General features: G+C 43.1%; 2 protein-coding genes across 2 annotated transcripts; both read right to left on the bottom strand.

Annotated features, from left to right (window-relative positions):
- Window positions 1-119: 119 nt before the first annotated feature.
- Window positions 120-2,055, bottom strand: LOC135626368 (berberine bridge enzyme-like D-2). The gene has a single exon (XM_065131602.1). It carries the CDS (start codon window positions 2,053-2,055, stop codon window positions 355-357), a length of 1,701 nt encoding a protein of 566 aa, XP_064987674.1. The 3' UTR covers window positions 120-354.
- Window positions 2,056-3,286: 1,231 nt separating this feature from the next.
- Window positions 3,287-10,685, bottom strand: LOC135627865 (ribose-phosphate pyrophosphokinase 1). The gene is made up of 9 exons (XM_065134251.1): window positions 10,449-10,685; window positions 9,865-10,041; window positions 8,391-8,639; window positions 8,128-8,271; window positions 7,803-7,970; window positions 6,409-6,478; window positions 6,020-6,101; window positions 4,022-4,181; window positions 3,287-3,731 (listed from the first exon to the last, which is right to left on the bottom strand). The coding sequence occupies exons 1-9, from the start codon at window positions 10,572-10,574 to the stop codon at window positions 3,693-3,695; spliced, it is 1,215 nt and encodes a 404-aa protein (XP_064990323.1). The 5' UTR covers window positions 10,575-10,685; the 3' UTR covers window positions 3,287-3,692.
- Between the last annotated feature and the right edge of the window lie 3,098 nt (window positions 10,686-13,783).

The raw sequence follows: 13,783 nt of genomic DNA on the forward strand, positions 1-13,783 counted from the left end.
GTGACGTGGAGAAGACGGCTCAATCGAGCGCTCGCGGAAAGCCAAGCGTGCGTCAGATAGCAGAGATACGCAGGAGAAAGAACAGCACGATTGGCACCGACTCGATGTCATTATTTGACCCAAAATATCGCAGATTTTGACATATTTAATTTTACAGTAACAACATTGTCATAATTGACCATCGAACTGACTACTACTTATCCCCGACGCTTGCATCTTTCTTTCTTTTAGCTATCTCAATCGACTCCTGCCATGTGCCTCCTTGTTTGGGTCCATCATGCCTATCTTGCTGCAGCTCCTCACTGTCCCTGTTGTCCTCTCATTCACTACGTCGTCTCTTTCCATCACGACACGTTATGAGATATACACCTCGGTTGCGATGTGTCGGGATATCATATCCTTCTGCTCGGACGAGTTGGGCGGAATACTCTGGGCGTTGTTGAACACGTCATACGGATCGACGGCCGTCTTGGCGCGCACCAACCTGTCGTAGTTTGCCAGGAAGTACTTCTCGCCCCACGACCTCGCATCAGCCGTCCGATCGTTGAGATCGCCCATCCCGACCGTCCATCTGTTGGTCCCCAGATCCAGGTCCAAGTAGTTCACGTACGCCGCCCTCGGGCCCTTGGACACGTAATCCCCCATGTGGTTGTAGTACCCGCGGATCCACTCCAGGTGCTGCTTGCTGCTCGCCTCCTCCTCTGATGTCCACTCGATCATGTATTGGATCAAGTAATGATTCCCGCTCCGGTGTGGGAACGGTATATGATCGCTCCGGATCCTGGCCATGGCCCCGCCGTACGGGTCCATGATAAGGTACGCTTTCGGCTCCTGCGACAGCAAGTCGAAGGCTCGGGTGAGATTCGATTTGCTTATCGGGATCCGCACGAAGTCGGATTTGGCCTTGAAGGATTTCTTCCCGCGGAGGATCCGATCCTTGAGATCCGAAACCGTGCTCCCGTTGGGGAGTCCGGAGAAGAACAATACCGACTCGATCCAACTCGTCTCGTGGCAGTCCGTGTCGACGAGTCCTAACTCGGGGAAGGACCGGACCATGATTGAGACCGCTTCCGATTTCGGGCCGAGGTAGAAGCCCTTGAAGGTGGCCGACATCTCGACGCGGTCCAGCTCGGGGAGCCCTGCGCCGACGAAGGCGGAAAGGTAGAACTCGTCGGGGAGGCTCGGCGCGACGAGCTGCCATTTGTGGACTAGCTCGGCGACCAGGCGGGTCGACCCGGGGCGGTTCACGATGAAGCCGGTGACCCGGGCGGGGATGGGCAGGAGCTGGATCCGCCAGGCGTAGACCGCCCCCCACCCGCCGCCGCCGCCGCCGCGGATCGCCCAGAAGATGTCCTCCCCCATCGACTCGCGGTCCATGACCCGGCCGTCCGCGTCGATCAGGACTGCGTCGACCACGTTGTCGGCCGCCAGTCCGTACTTCCTCGACAGCAACCCGAACCCGCCGCCGGCTATGTGGCCACCACTGCCGACGGTGGGGCACGACCCAGCGGAGAAGGCCAGCGAGTCGCTCGACGCCGCGATGGCGTGGTACGTCTCGCCCAGTGTCGCTCCCGACTCGACCCACGCGGTCCGCGATTCTGGGTCGACACGGACCCGGTTCAGCCTCATGAGGTCGACGACCACAAACGGCGCTGCGACTCCGGAATCCTCGGAGTAGGACAACCCCTCGTAGCTGTGCCCGCCGCTGCGGATACGCACGCCGAATCCGGCGGCGCGGCAGCACAGGACGGTGCTCCGCAGGTGCGTGCGATTCCCGGGGAGGACGATAGCGGCCGGGCGCGCGAGACCGGGCCGCGGGGCGAAGCGGAGGTTTTGGATGGAGAAGTTGAGAAAGAGGTAGTACAAGGAGGTATCCGAGATCAACGGGTCGGCAGTCGGGACCGTGTAGTTGTCGACCCCGGCGGAGGCGAGACACAAGACGAGCTTCCGCACTCCGTCGAAGCCACTCGGAGCAACAGGGTACGAAGCGAAGGAGACAAAGAAGCAGCAGCAGGAGAGGAGGAGGAGGATGACATGGCGATAGCTCTCGGCCATGGCCGCTGTGCCTCAAGAGGGAGGAGGAGGTTTGGGATTTATATCGAAGGAGTCGATTAGCACGACGGGATGTTAACCGGCCTGTTTATTCCACTGATCACAGTAGTGCAAGCAGCGACAACATCAAGATCTGCATCGGACGGTTGATATCGGATGTACGGAGAAGATATACGTCGGGGTTCAGGTTAAGTATAACACCTGGCGGATCACCGAGGCTGAGCGAGGCCGGCAAGAAACCGGATCACGGGGGCGGGGGCCACGGAAAGGGCGGGGACTGCGTGGATGAGAGGGAGCATCGCAGCCGTCCGATCGAATAATCCAACGGTCGCATCCTACCTTTGGTGAAACCGTCGAAGGCTGTACTGCTGGTGATGGTTGAATGAAAGAAAGGATTTGCGTTAAAGGTGGGGTGTATGGAATTTCTCTTACATGATCTTGATACATTAAGGAGGGGAGGGGGTCGTATCTGGAATTTCTCTGACATGATATTGATACATTGACAATGTTGGAAATGTATTAGGTACATTTGTAAGAAAGTATATATATATATATACATATATATATATGTATGTATATATATATATATGTATGTATATATAGATGTATATATATGTATATATATATATATGTATATATATATATATGTATATATATGTATATACATGTATATATATATATGTGTGTGTATATATGTATATATGTATATATATATATACGTATATACACACACACACACACACACATATATATATATATATATATATATATATATATATATATATATATATATACATATGTATGTATGTATATATATATATATATATATATACAGAGGACGGGAGCCGGCCAAGCATTGCCAGCTTTTTCCTTGGAGGGAGTGCGGTGTGGTAGAGTTGGACTACATTGTGGGGTTTTATTAGTGTAGATAGAGACACCATCTTACATGCCATCTCTAGTGGATTTTTTGAAGGAGCGGTCAGGTTGTCTTTTTATGAGGAATTTGAAAGGCTTGAGGCCGGATTTTGATTCACATGACAAGACCAAAGATAGTAAGTATATGTGATTTGATATGGTGAAGTAGAGCTATTTATAAGTCAAGTAAACTTCCATTCGTACCCCTCTAATAATTATCTAAAGATACTCTCTCGTTAACCCCTTCTAACCATTCACATATGCGCAGAATATAACTATAGATGGAAGAAGCAGATGAAATATCCGAACACCATCTCTCTGAGGTGACAAAATTTTCTTTCAATCATAAAGCACTTCGATTAGTTCCAATCATATCAAAACCAGGTCAGGTCAATCACCGAACATTTACAACTTGGATGGAGCTCCTGCATGTTCTTGCATTGCATAACATGAAAACAAGTCATAGCAGACAAGTCTTGAACCATTTCCAGAATCATATACCTGGAAAATCTCGCAAGAAAACTTATTTCCAGCTATTCAGCTAGAGGTTAGCAGCAGCCCTGGATCATCACATAGATAAAGGAAGCCTGATCGTTTGTATAGATTGTGTTTTGACTCCAACAGATACCAAGCAATGATAACGGGAACAGATTATGATTGAGCAGAAGCATCAGTATCAAGAAAACCATGACTACTGCTCAAAATCCTCTTACCTTCCAATGAGATCAGTCAATGTCCAGACTAGAATAGGGTTCATAGCCAACCTGCCAGTAAAGTGCAACATGAAGCTACTATCAGAATTAAAACAGTGGATTTGAATATGTTATAGTCTCTAGACAAGAATTGTTATGAAGCTAGAGAAAACAAGTGGACGTAATGGGATAAATTGGAAGCAGTAAATGACATACAACCTTGTCTAATAATTAATTGAAGCCAAATGCAAGGGGAAGATTAGAGTAGCAGAAGGCAAGGAAAACAAAATTTAAACGCCATCAAATTGCCTGCTAAGTTGATTAGTAGACAATCTATCAGATCATGTAAAGTTGCTACTTACAGAGCAGTCATCATGAACACGCCAAATTGTCTCGCCTAAAAGGTTTGCCACTGAAAGAACAGTCAACTGAGGAAAATTTCTTTGTTCCAACACAGGGATAGTGTTGGTGACAATAACTTCCTGAAATAGACCACTAGATAGCCTTTCAATTGCAGGAGGGCTGCATGAATATTAAAATAATATAAAAATTCAACCAGAATAAACAAACTAAATGCTGAATAATAATGAAAGGATGAAGACTAAAAAATAATGATTAAAAGAGAGCCTACCATAAGAAATTACAAGAGAAGAGAAAAACACCTTTGTCACAGACAATGTGACAGTAAATGTCAACAAACTGTGAAGTTCCATGACTCCATCACATCATATACTACCAATCTGTAGAATATAGACCACCATAGGACCAATCAACTGGCTTCGGTTCCAATATATATCCAACATCTTATGAGGACTTTTTAATAACATAGCAAGGACCATATTCAAGGCCTGCCAATGCAGAATCAGGATAGGATCATTTCATGCAGTTTTACCCCAGTTTGCATCACTCAAAACATTAACACCCAGGTTGTAAAGAAGCAACCTCACGATGGCACTGAGGCTCATGTACTTTACGTAGAAGGATTATTTCTGGCCCTGATCAGCAGGAGCATAAGAGTCGAACCAAAATTGCCACTAGCAAATACTTAAAATTTAATCTGCTCTTACCATGATTGTAAATACTATGTTTTCCTATAAAGAAATGACATTATTAGTTTTTATAATTAATCTGAAAATGATGGAACCTCTGTGACAAGCACAACAACACACAACAAGAGCTTCACATCAGCAATTTGAGATAAGTTTCAAGGCCTGCCAATGCAGAATCAGGATAGGATCATTTCATGCAGTTTTACCCCAGTTTGCATCACTCAAAACATTAACACCCAGGTTGTAAAGAAGCAACCTCAGGATGGCACTGAGGCTCATGTACTTTACGTAGAAGGATTATTTCTGGCCCTGATCAGCAGGAGCATAAGAGTCGAACCAAAATTGCCACTAGCAAATACTTAAAATTTAATCTGCTCTTACCATGATTGTAAATACTATGTTTTCCTATAAAGAAATGACATTATTAGTTTTTATAATTAATCTGAAAATGATGGAACCTCTGTGACAAGCACAACAACACACAACAAGAGCTTCACATCAGCAATTTGAGATAAGTTTCATGGCCCATGTTGCTTAGCTCTATAGGTTGTAGCATATTTGTTTTAAGTCATAGCATCTTGTCTCTGCCCTCATCATTTCTGACCAAGTTTTTATTGGCCTTAGAAACAAACATTACACCATATACCTCTCAAATGTCTGGAACTTTTGTATACCAGAAATAACCTTCCATGGGTTTGTTATACTGTGGGAACACTACCAGTGGAATAGGCATGCTTATCAACTGTTTTCTTCTTTTACAGGAAGTAAACCACTTCTCCTTTTCCCTTTTCTAGTATTTTCACCAGATATACCCTTCCTTGGATTTGTTATATTGTGGGAACACTATCAGTGGACTAGGTGTGCTTATCAACCTTTCATTTCTAATTAAACCTCTTCTCCTTTTCCCTTCTCTATTTCAATTTGTTTGAATGGACCACGTGATATTTATCATCCAGATGTCATTCTCAAATGAATAGGCATAAAATTCTGACAAAATTTCCATGGTCTACAATGTGCTTCCATTCAAACCAAATGTTAATACAGAAGTTGGATGACATGTGATACTTCTCCAAATTCTTTGGAATGTTCCTTCAACTCTGCAACTCTTATCTCTTGTATTTACAAACCTGGCTGAACTACCATTATTGTCAAGGTAAGTGGTGCATAACTAATTTAAGAGGGAGACATCTAAGAATAATTGTCTTACAAATATCAACATTATTCTTCAAGTACTGCTCTCGGCAGTATTCTTCAAGAACAATTTCTGAATCTAAAAAATAGTGTTGCTCAAAGATAAGGATAGGAAGATACCTAAAAACAGCATGTGTGCTGCAAGCATAGACTTCTCTTGCTCCTTCTTGATGCAATAAAGCTGCACCTTTTGCTATGGTACCTAAATTCATTGAAGTACTAATTTGAACATCAACATATATTATAACAATCTGAATAAAATTAAAACTCAAAGAGCATCAAAGTGCAAGTACTGATAGTCATTAATGAGAGTGGCACAAACAAAAAATTAGCAGATAAAACTTGCAACAAACAACTGAAGTGGATATGTGAGATCCGCCATGTCAACTTGTTCCAAAAAGTCCATGATGCAATTTGCAGACCCAACAATAGACTTTCCAAGAACTAGATATAATATCAATGACAGCAGCAGCAGCAATGATGTTTCAAAACAATAAGAAATGGCTTACCGGCAGTATCTATCATATCATCCATCATCACAGCTACCTTTCCTTTAACATCACCAATCAAATTCATTACCTTCACAATAGCAACAACATATTTAATTAGCCAAATAAATACAATCATGAGGACAAGGTTCTGGAGTATCGATGCATGTGACAATTTAGGCATACAGCATATAAAGCCTCACCCTGAACCTCACAAACATATTCTTAACCGTATGATCCATCAAAATGTTTTGAGATAAAGTACAGCTGGGTCCGAACCTGATGCTAAACCATATGAATTGATCAGGCCCTAACTTGACTCCACTCCTATAAGCCCAAACATATACACTTGGGCAACTTCAAATCAAATATGATATACTGTGTGGTTTGGGCTGAGTTGGCCAGGTCTGGTTTGAGGTCTGCAGGTTAGGTACTAGTTTGCAGCCCGATCTGTGGTATGGATTGGGCTAATCACCTCGCAATTCATTCTAATATCTGGACTGGGCTCTGGCCCGGATCAGACTTCCTGCAGTCTGGCTGCAAGCAGGTGCAGGCCAACCCCTGGTGAGCTGGCTTACAAGAGTCTGAACCTGATGCTAAAAACCATATGAATTGGTCAGGCTCCTAACTTGAGTCCACACCTACAAGCCCAGACATATACACTTGGGCAGCTTAAAATCAAATATGATCTACTGTATGGTTTGGACTGGGCCGGCCAGTTCTGGTTTGAGGTCTGCAGGATAGGTTCTAGTTTGTGTCCCAATCTCTGCTATGGATTGGGCTAATCCACCTCCTGATTTAATATAATATCTGGACTGGGGTCTGACCAGGTCAGACTTCCTGCAGTCCAGCTGCAAGCAGGTGCACACAAGGGCTGGAAGACTACTGCAGTTTATCCACAGCTACCACTCCCTTTCTCCTTGGGGCCTTAGGTCACTCCTCCGATCATATACCTCACACATCTCCAACAAATAACAATCATTAATTATAAAGAAAATCAATTTTAATCCCAAATTTCCCCTTACATGTTTACTCTTTGCGGAGATTACCCGAAGTTACTGCTAACAGAATATTTACACATGAAACTCAGCCACACCAGATGTGATATGGTGTCAGCTACTAAAGAATACCAAAAGTCTGATGGAAATGTGAATCAATACGTCAAGAACTTTCTGAATAATTTAGTACTTGCAATTCTCAAAAAGAAAAAGTTGTCAAGAATACTTGTCTTGAAGTGAGTAATAATCTGCTATCTGATATTCGTATGTAGAACTATTCAACACAGACTACAAAGTTTCACACAATAGAGAGAAGCCCGAACAACAAATATTAATATGAAAGCTGCTCTAAAATTGATGCGAAACAATATTGAATTTGTTGATAGTAAATCAATTGAAAAAACCATGTTAATTTACCTCAGCAACATTATGCCCATGACGCCTTTTATCAACAATGGCTAAAGGTGCATCAGATAACTTTTTTGCAAAGGCACGTGCTCTGGCAACACCTCCAACGTCTGGTGAGACCACTACCAGGTCATTTGAACAAATGGTCTTGCTGGCCAGGTAATCAAGTATCACAGGCTAGACATGTTAAAACAAACAAAACATACACAATCAGCTAGGAGAAACATGCTAACCAAGCCAATGCATAAGGAAAAAAAATAGCATATGAACTAAGTTTAAATAAAAAACCAAGATAAATATTATTTTGAAATTGAACATGGTAAAGATGAACTACCTGACCATATACATGATCAACTGGAATATCAAAGTATCCCATGGACTGTCCTGAATGCAGATCACATGCAATCACACGGTTCGCACCTGCTTCTGTGATTAAGTTAGCAACAAGCTTGGCGGCAATAGATTCACGTCCTTGAGTCTGAGAAAACAATTAAATCAAAAGGATAAAAGGATTTCTACAGAAATCAACTAAGCATATGCTGAAATAAAATAATTACATGGGACAATGATATTTCTCTTATTGAAAACTGGTCTTACCTTTCTGTCTGCCCTAGCATAACCAAAATAAGGTATAACTGCAGTAATGTTTTTGGCAGAAGCTCTGCGACAGGCATCAATCATTACCAAAAGTTCCATAAGATTTTCATTTGCTGGAGGACAGGTTGGTTGCACTAGATAAACATCACACCCTCTAACACTCTCTTGTAACTGAACATAAATTTCACCATCTGCAAATCGCTTTATCTTTATCTTCCCAAGTTCCAGGCCTAAGTAGCTAGCAATTTCCTAAAAAGAAAAGAAAGCATTATCATCAACTTCTAGAAATAAAACAGAAATGGATAGAAATGAGTCAAGAAACAAGTTCCAAAATAACCAAATCCATACATAAGAAACCCATGGAATATCTTCGACACAAATTGCAGCAATATTTTAAGAGAACAAGAATAGAAATTTAAAAGATCATCTTTACCACCTAATGTTCTGATTAAGCTAAACTTTCTGTTAACTAAGCAAAAAGAAGAAAAAAAAATTAAGGAGGCCACAACAGCAGCTGCTGTAATGTTAAGATATATCACATGCAATTCATGATATCTGATAACGAACAACTTAATACTTCCATTGACTCTCATTTAGAATAGCAGTCGGCCAACTAATTATCACCTAAGATTAATCAATTCCGGTTTAAAGGGCTATGAGAAGACTAATCTTGTTCCTAGTCAGACCTTAATCATACTCTGGCCAACAACCATAGAGGTCATGACTTGACATAACACATATAGACTCAAGTGATTAGGTGAGGTCTAAACACATTCAAATGCTAAGAGTAACATTGAGAAAACTCAAAGCTATGAACACCTTTGACACCAAGAGTAGCCTAACCATCAACAAACCTCAAATTTTGAGTTTTAGCAGAATCACAAGCATCATTTTCACTTACATCTGAACATGGTAAAGTATCAAAAGCAAAGCAAAGTCTTCAAAATAAAAGTAATCTCTCTCTAGATTTTTCAGTGGGCATCGTAGCAACATGATTTCTTATATAACTTCAGAGAGTGTCTAATAATGCAATAAGGTTTGGATAACCAAATCCAATATTGTGGGAACTGCATCACCAAATGCAACTTCAGTTTATATCAATGGATGACTAAAAGTTTATTCCATATTTCGTGGTATTGTTAAATTCCGGTATGATCTAACCTACAAATAACAGTACATATAATACCAGTCCAATTTTTGCAGACAGTTTGAATTAACTAAACTTGATCAGAAAGCAGAATTGACTGATTTTTGGTCAATTGTATGTGATCTGGGATGCAATAGAAAATGTTAGAATAATGATACATGACAGCATACCAGCATTAAAACCATAATAAAGAGTCGAAATAATCTGAAACTTTCAGAAGGGCCTGGAAAAGACCTTTTTTTAGTGGCTCCAGTCCTGTCAGACAATTTAGAGCTCCTCCAAACTTGATTAACTCAATTAAATCAAAGAAATTAGTACTCAATTCACCTGAGCAAGTGAGGGATTGGCCGTGCCTGAAAAAATACGCAGTCTTGTATCATACTTTGAGCTAATGCCTTGCATGATCGGCATCGTTACAGCACTTGGCATCGTCCGATCATAGAGGAATTGCAAGCCTGGAGGATTGCCATTGTTGGACCTCAATGGCTCAACCAATTTGCACTTCTGCTTACAAAACCCAAGTTCAATGATATAGACTCAAGTTTAATAGTATAGACAGAATCTTCTATACATCATCAAACCTATTCGATATCCATGAAGAAAAACTAAAATCAAATAAATATAAACAAATCCTCATTGAAGCAGGTAAAGAGGATTACATTATTTGATTTTACACTAGTAATCAAAGTGGCATCGACCTAATAGAAGTGCATCTGATGTCATATTTGCCGGCACAACGAAAACATTAAACAATTCTATACTTGTTAAATGCGATTTAGTGTCGGATCGCAGGTATCCCAACATCAAAACTACGTCTGACTATAAAACTAAGCGATAAGTCGAAAGATCCCAGCTATTTAGGGTGGCCAGACAAAGAAAAAAACCCCCGAGTGAGATCTTGAAGCACTAACCACAGACAGAACAGAGAGAGAAAGGCCATTCTGGGATCGGCGGGGGTGCGTCCAAGTCGCAACCCCATAGGAACGGCCAGATGATAGATCGGCGGCGGCGGCGGCGGATAACGCCATGGAAGCCATCACCAACACGGGGCTCGGGGATCGGAGCGAGCTTTTTCTAGGGTTTTACCTTCGCGAGGGAGCCGATGAAAACCTCGCACTTGACGGCAGGCGGCGCGGCCTCGAGCAGTCTGTGTGGTTGGTGGGGATATTTTGTGACGCCATCCAAGCGAATCGGGCGAAACAGATAACGGGTTTGAGAACCGGACCAGATCACGGATCCGAAAAGATGGATCCATTAGATCGCTGATCGGCCATTGTATCGAATTTGCCATGAGCCCATCACCCGAAGCCACGCATGTGAGTCCTTACCTGCTTCAGAACCGTGGCGGACCCCACTTTAACCCCGCATCTGGCGTTGTCTATATTTATTTTTGGCAAAATTATTTATACCTTAAACAATAAATTATTTATTTATTTTTATAAAATTCAACCACTTAAATATAAATAATTATGATGGTGTCTAATCATCATGTGATTTGTTGGTGAAATACGTCGTCGTCGATGAGTTGGTACGGCTTGGTCCACGGATTGATGTCCAGAGTTCCCGATCGGTCGAAAGAAGTGTTGGAGCTGGTTGGGTTGATGGTCGGGCTGTCGACATCGTCTTTTGGGAAAGTGTCTCTGGTTGGTTGGCAGAAGTGCTGAGGTCGACTGTATCAGGAGGTCAAGACAATGACACCGTCTTCTGGCGATGCGTCTCTCGATCGAGACGGTCGTGCCTCCGAGTGTGGCCAAGCTCCTACACAAAAGCCCTCATCAGGGGGTTCTCGACTGTGGCCCCTCGTATATTAAGTTAGTAATCGCATTTTTCTCTTCTTTTTTCCCCCTCTGGTCATATGTCGATTAGGGACTTTTATACTGTTGTGTGAGAATCAATCGTACGCGAATTTGGTATGACGATCGATCCTCCGAGTGATGAGATGGTACAATTGTGCGATTGCCGCTCGATATGCACGGAACAGCGTCGTAAGGCATCATCCCGAGCTTTCCTAATGGGACTCACTAAACTTTGAGACAATGCACACATTATTTATTTATTTATTTATTTATCAGAAGCGAGTACGAGCGAGAATATAGTACCAAATGGCTTATAAGGCATAAACATGCAGCCTCAAGAGACATCAAACAAACTGTCTTTTGCTCAGCTCATCTCAAATATTTTTTCCATATAAATTAAGAAATATATTAGATAAAAAATAATTAAAAATTATTTATTATTATAAATATTGATCATTAGATATGTCAATGATGACAGTAAAATTATATGGAGGGATTTATCACAAATAGAGAAATATTTTTTATTATATTATAGAATGAAGATAAGTGGATGCATCGTCATCCGATCAGTATATAGACCTAATATTAAGTGGATCGATTCAAATCATATTAAATTGAGTCAACTTATCAAATAAAATAATATCAGTAATTCGAATATTCTTATCATGCATAATTTTTATAAATACTATTTTTTTATTTAATTTAATATTTTTAATTAACTTTTGATAAGTTTATTTTTAAATAATAATAAAAAGAATATAAATAATTCATGAGCTCCTAATAGGGGTTTCTCATGTAAATAGAAAATATCACTCTATCGCTTTCGTTTGTCTCGTTGACACTTATATTGATCATTATTGTTCAAGAGAGCAACTATTATAAATTTGGATGATTTTCTACTGTTAAGAGTATTTATCATAAATTAAATCCATTATAATGATGACTCAATGATTCATACGATGAATATGCTCAATTATTCATATGCATTAAATTTAGCAAAATCTTTAGTTTTACAATGCGTACATGCTTATTGATCAACTCGATTAAGTTCAATTCAATAGGCTCTGACCACATTGGAATAAATACTATTCACTTAACCACTCTAAATCAGAGTTCTAATTTGGTTGAACCAAATAATTGGTTGTTAGTGTAAATAATCTTAAGCCGTGGCCTCGGGACCGACGCGGCTTGGTTCGGGTCCGGATGACGGGGGTCTTCCTGGGATGCTCCTCCCTACCACTGAAGTGGTCGATCATAGTGCTCCGATTGGGACGGGGTCGCTATTCCCTCCGGATAAGAGCTCCTCGCCTATGCGTTCAGTGGGGACCTTCAACTTCACACCTGCAGAAAGGTTAGGTCGGGGTGCTCGACCCAACCCCTCCGACGATCAAGTCAGTGGGTGGTTATGGGGATTCTTTTCTTTAGACCAGTGGTGTATGCTCTTCTTCCTTCTCCTTCCCGTTTAGAATGCGAGGGTATTTATAGGGAAGTTTACTGTTTCCTGATGCGCCCGCTTACAGGGGGCAGGTTCGTACTCCTAGTAGCGTCTGACACTGGTCTTGGCGTGGCATGAAGGACCGAGCCTAAGCAGGATGTTTAATGTGCCTCGGTCGGCGTTCCGATCCGTTTGACCAAGTGGTGTCAGGTCAACCGAGCCGTCATCCGGGGCAGCTGACATCAACCCGAGTCTTATCGCCATTATTACCCTCATCATATTCCCCCCCCCCCCCCCCCGAAGGAAGCTATGCGTTGGTTGTTGTAAAGGGGGGTCCGAGGCATGGCTTCGGCTTTGAGAAACTGTCCCAGCCGGGCGTTTGCCGGTCCATTGCCAGGGGTGTGGGAATCGTGAAGTTTAGCACTAAGAAGGGTTGGATGTGCAGCGGTGACCTCGGGTAGTGTGCAGCCGAGGAGCACAGCTCCGTCAAGCAGAGGTTGTGGTCTCGGGCGACTCGTAGCCGAGGGGCATGACTCAGGCCACCCGGACCATGCAAAGGTAGTGGTCTCGGGGAGCATGGAGCCGAGGAGCACGACTCAGGCGGGCAGGCCACGCAGAGGTTGTGGTCTCGGGCGGCATGGAGCCGAGGAGCACGACTTAGGCGGGCAGGCCGCACAAAGGTAGTGGTCTTGGGCGGCATGGAGCCGAGGAGCACGACTTAGGCAGGCTGGCCGCGCAGAGGTAGTGGTCTCGGGCAGCATGGAGCCGAGGAGCACGACTCAGGCAGGTAGGCCGCGCGGGCGTGGTCTCGGGCAACATGCCGCCGAGGAGCACGACTCAAGCGGGCAGGCCACGCAAGCGGGGTCTCAGTCAACACGCAATCGAGGAGCACGGCGCATGCGAGCTGTGGCCGAGGGCTTGCCCGTGCAGGCGTGGTCTCGGGCAACATGCGGCTGAGGAGCACGGCACAAGCGGGATGTGGCCGAGGGGTATGGCTCAGGTGGGCAACCCGCGC

The sequence above is a fragment of the Musa acuminata genome, chromosome BXJ2-11 (genome assembly GCF_036884655.1).
Source record: "Musa acuminata AAA Group cultivar baxijiao chromosome BXJ2-11, Cavendish_Baxijiao_AAA, whole genome shotgun sequence".
Taxonomy (NCBI): Eukaryota; Viridiplantae; Streptophyta; class Magnoliopsida; order Zingiberales; family Musaceae; genus Musa; species Musa acuminata.

Bases quoted from the DNA above. Each gene is read 5' to 3' on its own strand.
- LOC135626368 (XM_065131602.1), bottom strand. From the start codon at position 2,055: ATGGCCGAGAGCTATCGCCATGTCATCCTCCTCCTCCTCTCCTGCTGC.
- LOC135627865 (XM_065134251.1), bottom strand. From the start codon at position 10,574: ATGGCTTCCATGGCGTTATCCGCCGCCGCCGCCGCCGATCTATCATCT. The intron at 6,479-7,802 runs GTAAATTAACAT...GCTATTGTGAAG, and splicing joins ATGGGCATAATGTTGCTGAG to GTAATGAATTTGATTGGTGA. The intron at 3,732-4,021 runs GTAAGTAGCAAC...CTTTACTGGCAG, and splicing joins GTGTTCATGATGACTGCTCT to GTTGGCTATGAACCCTATTC.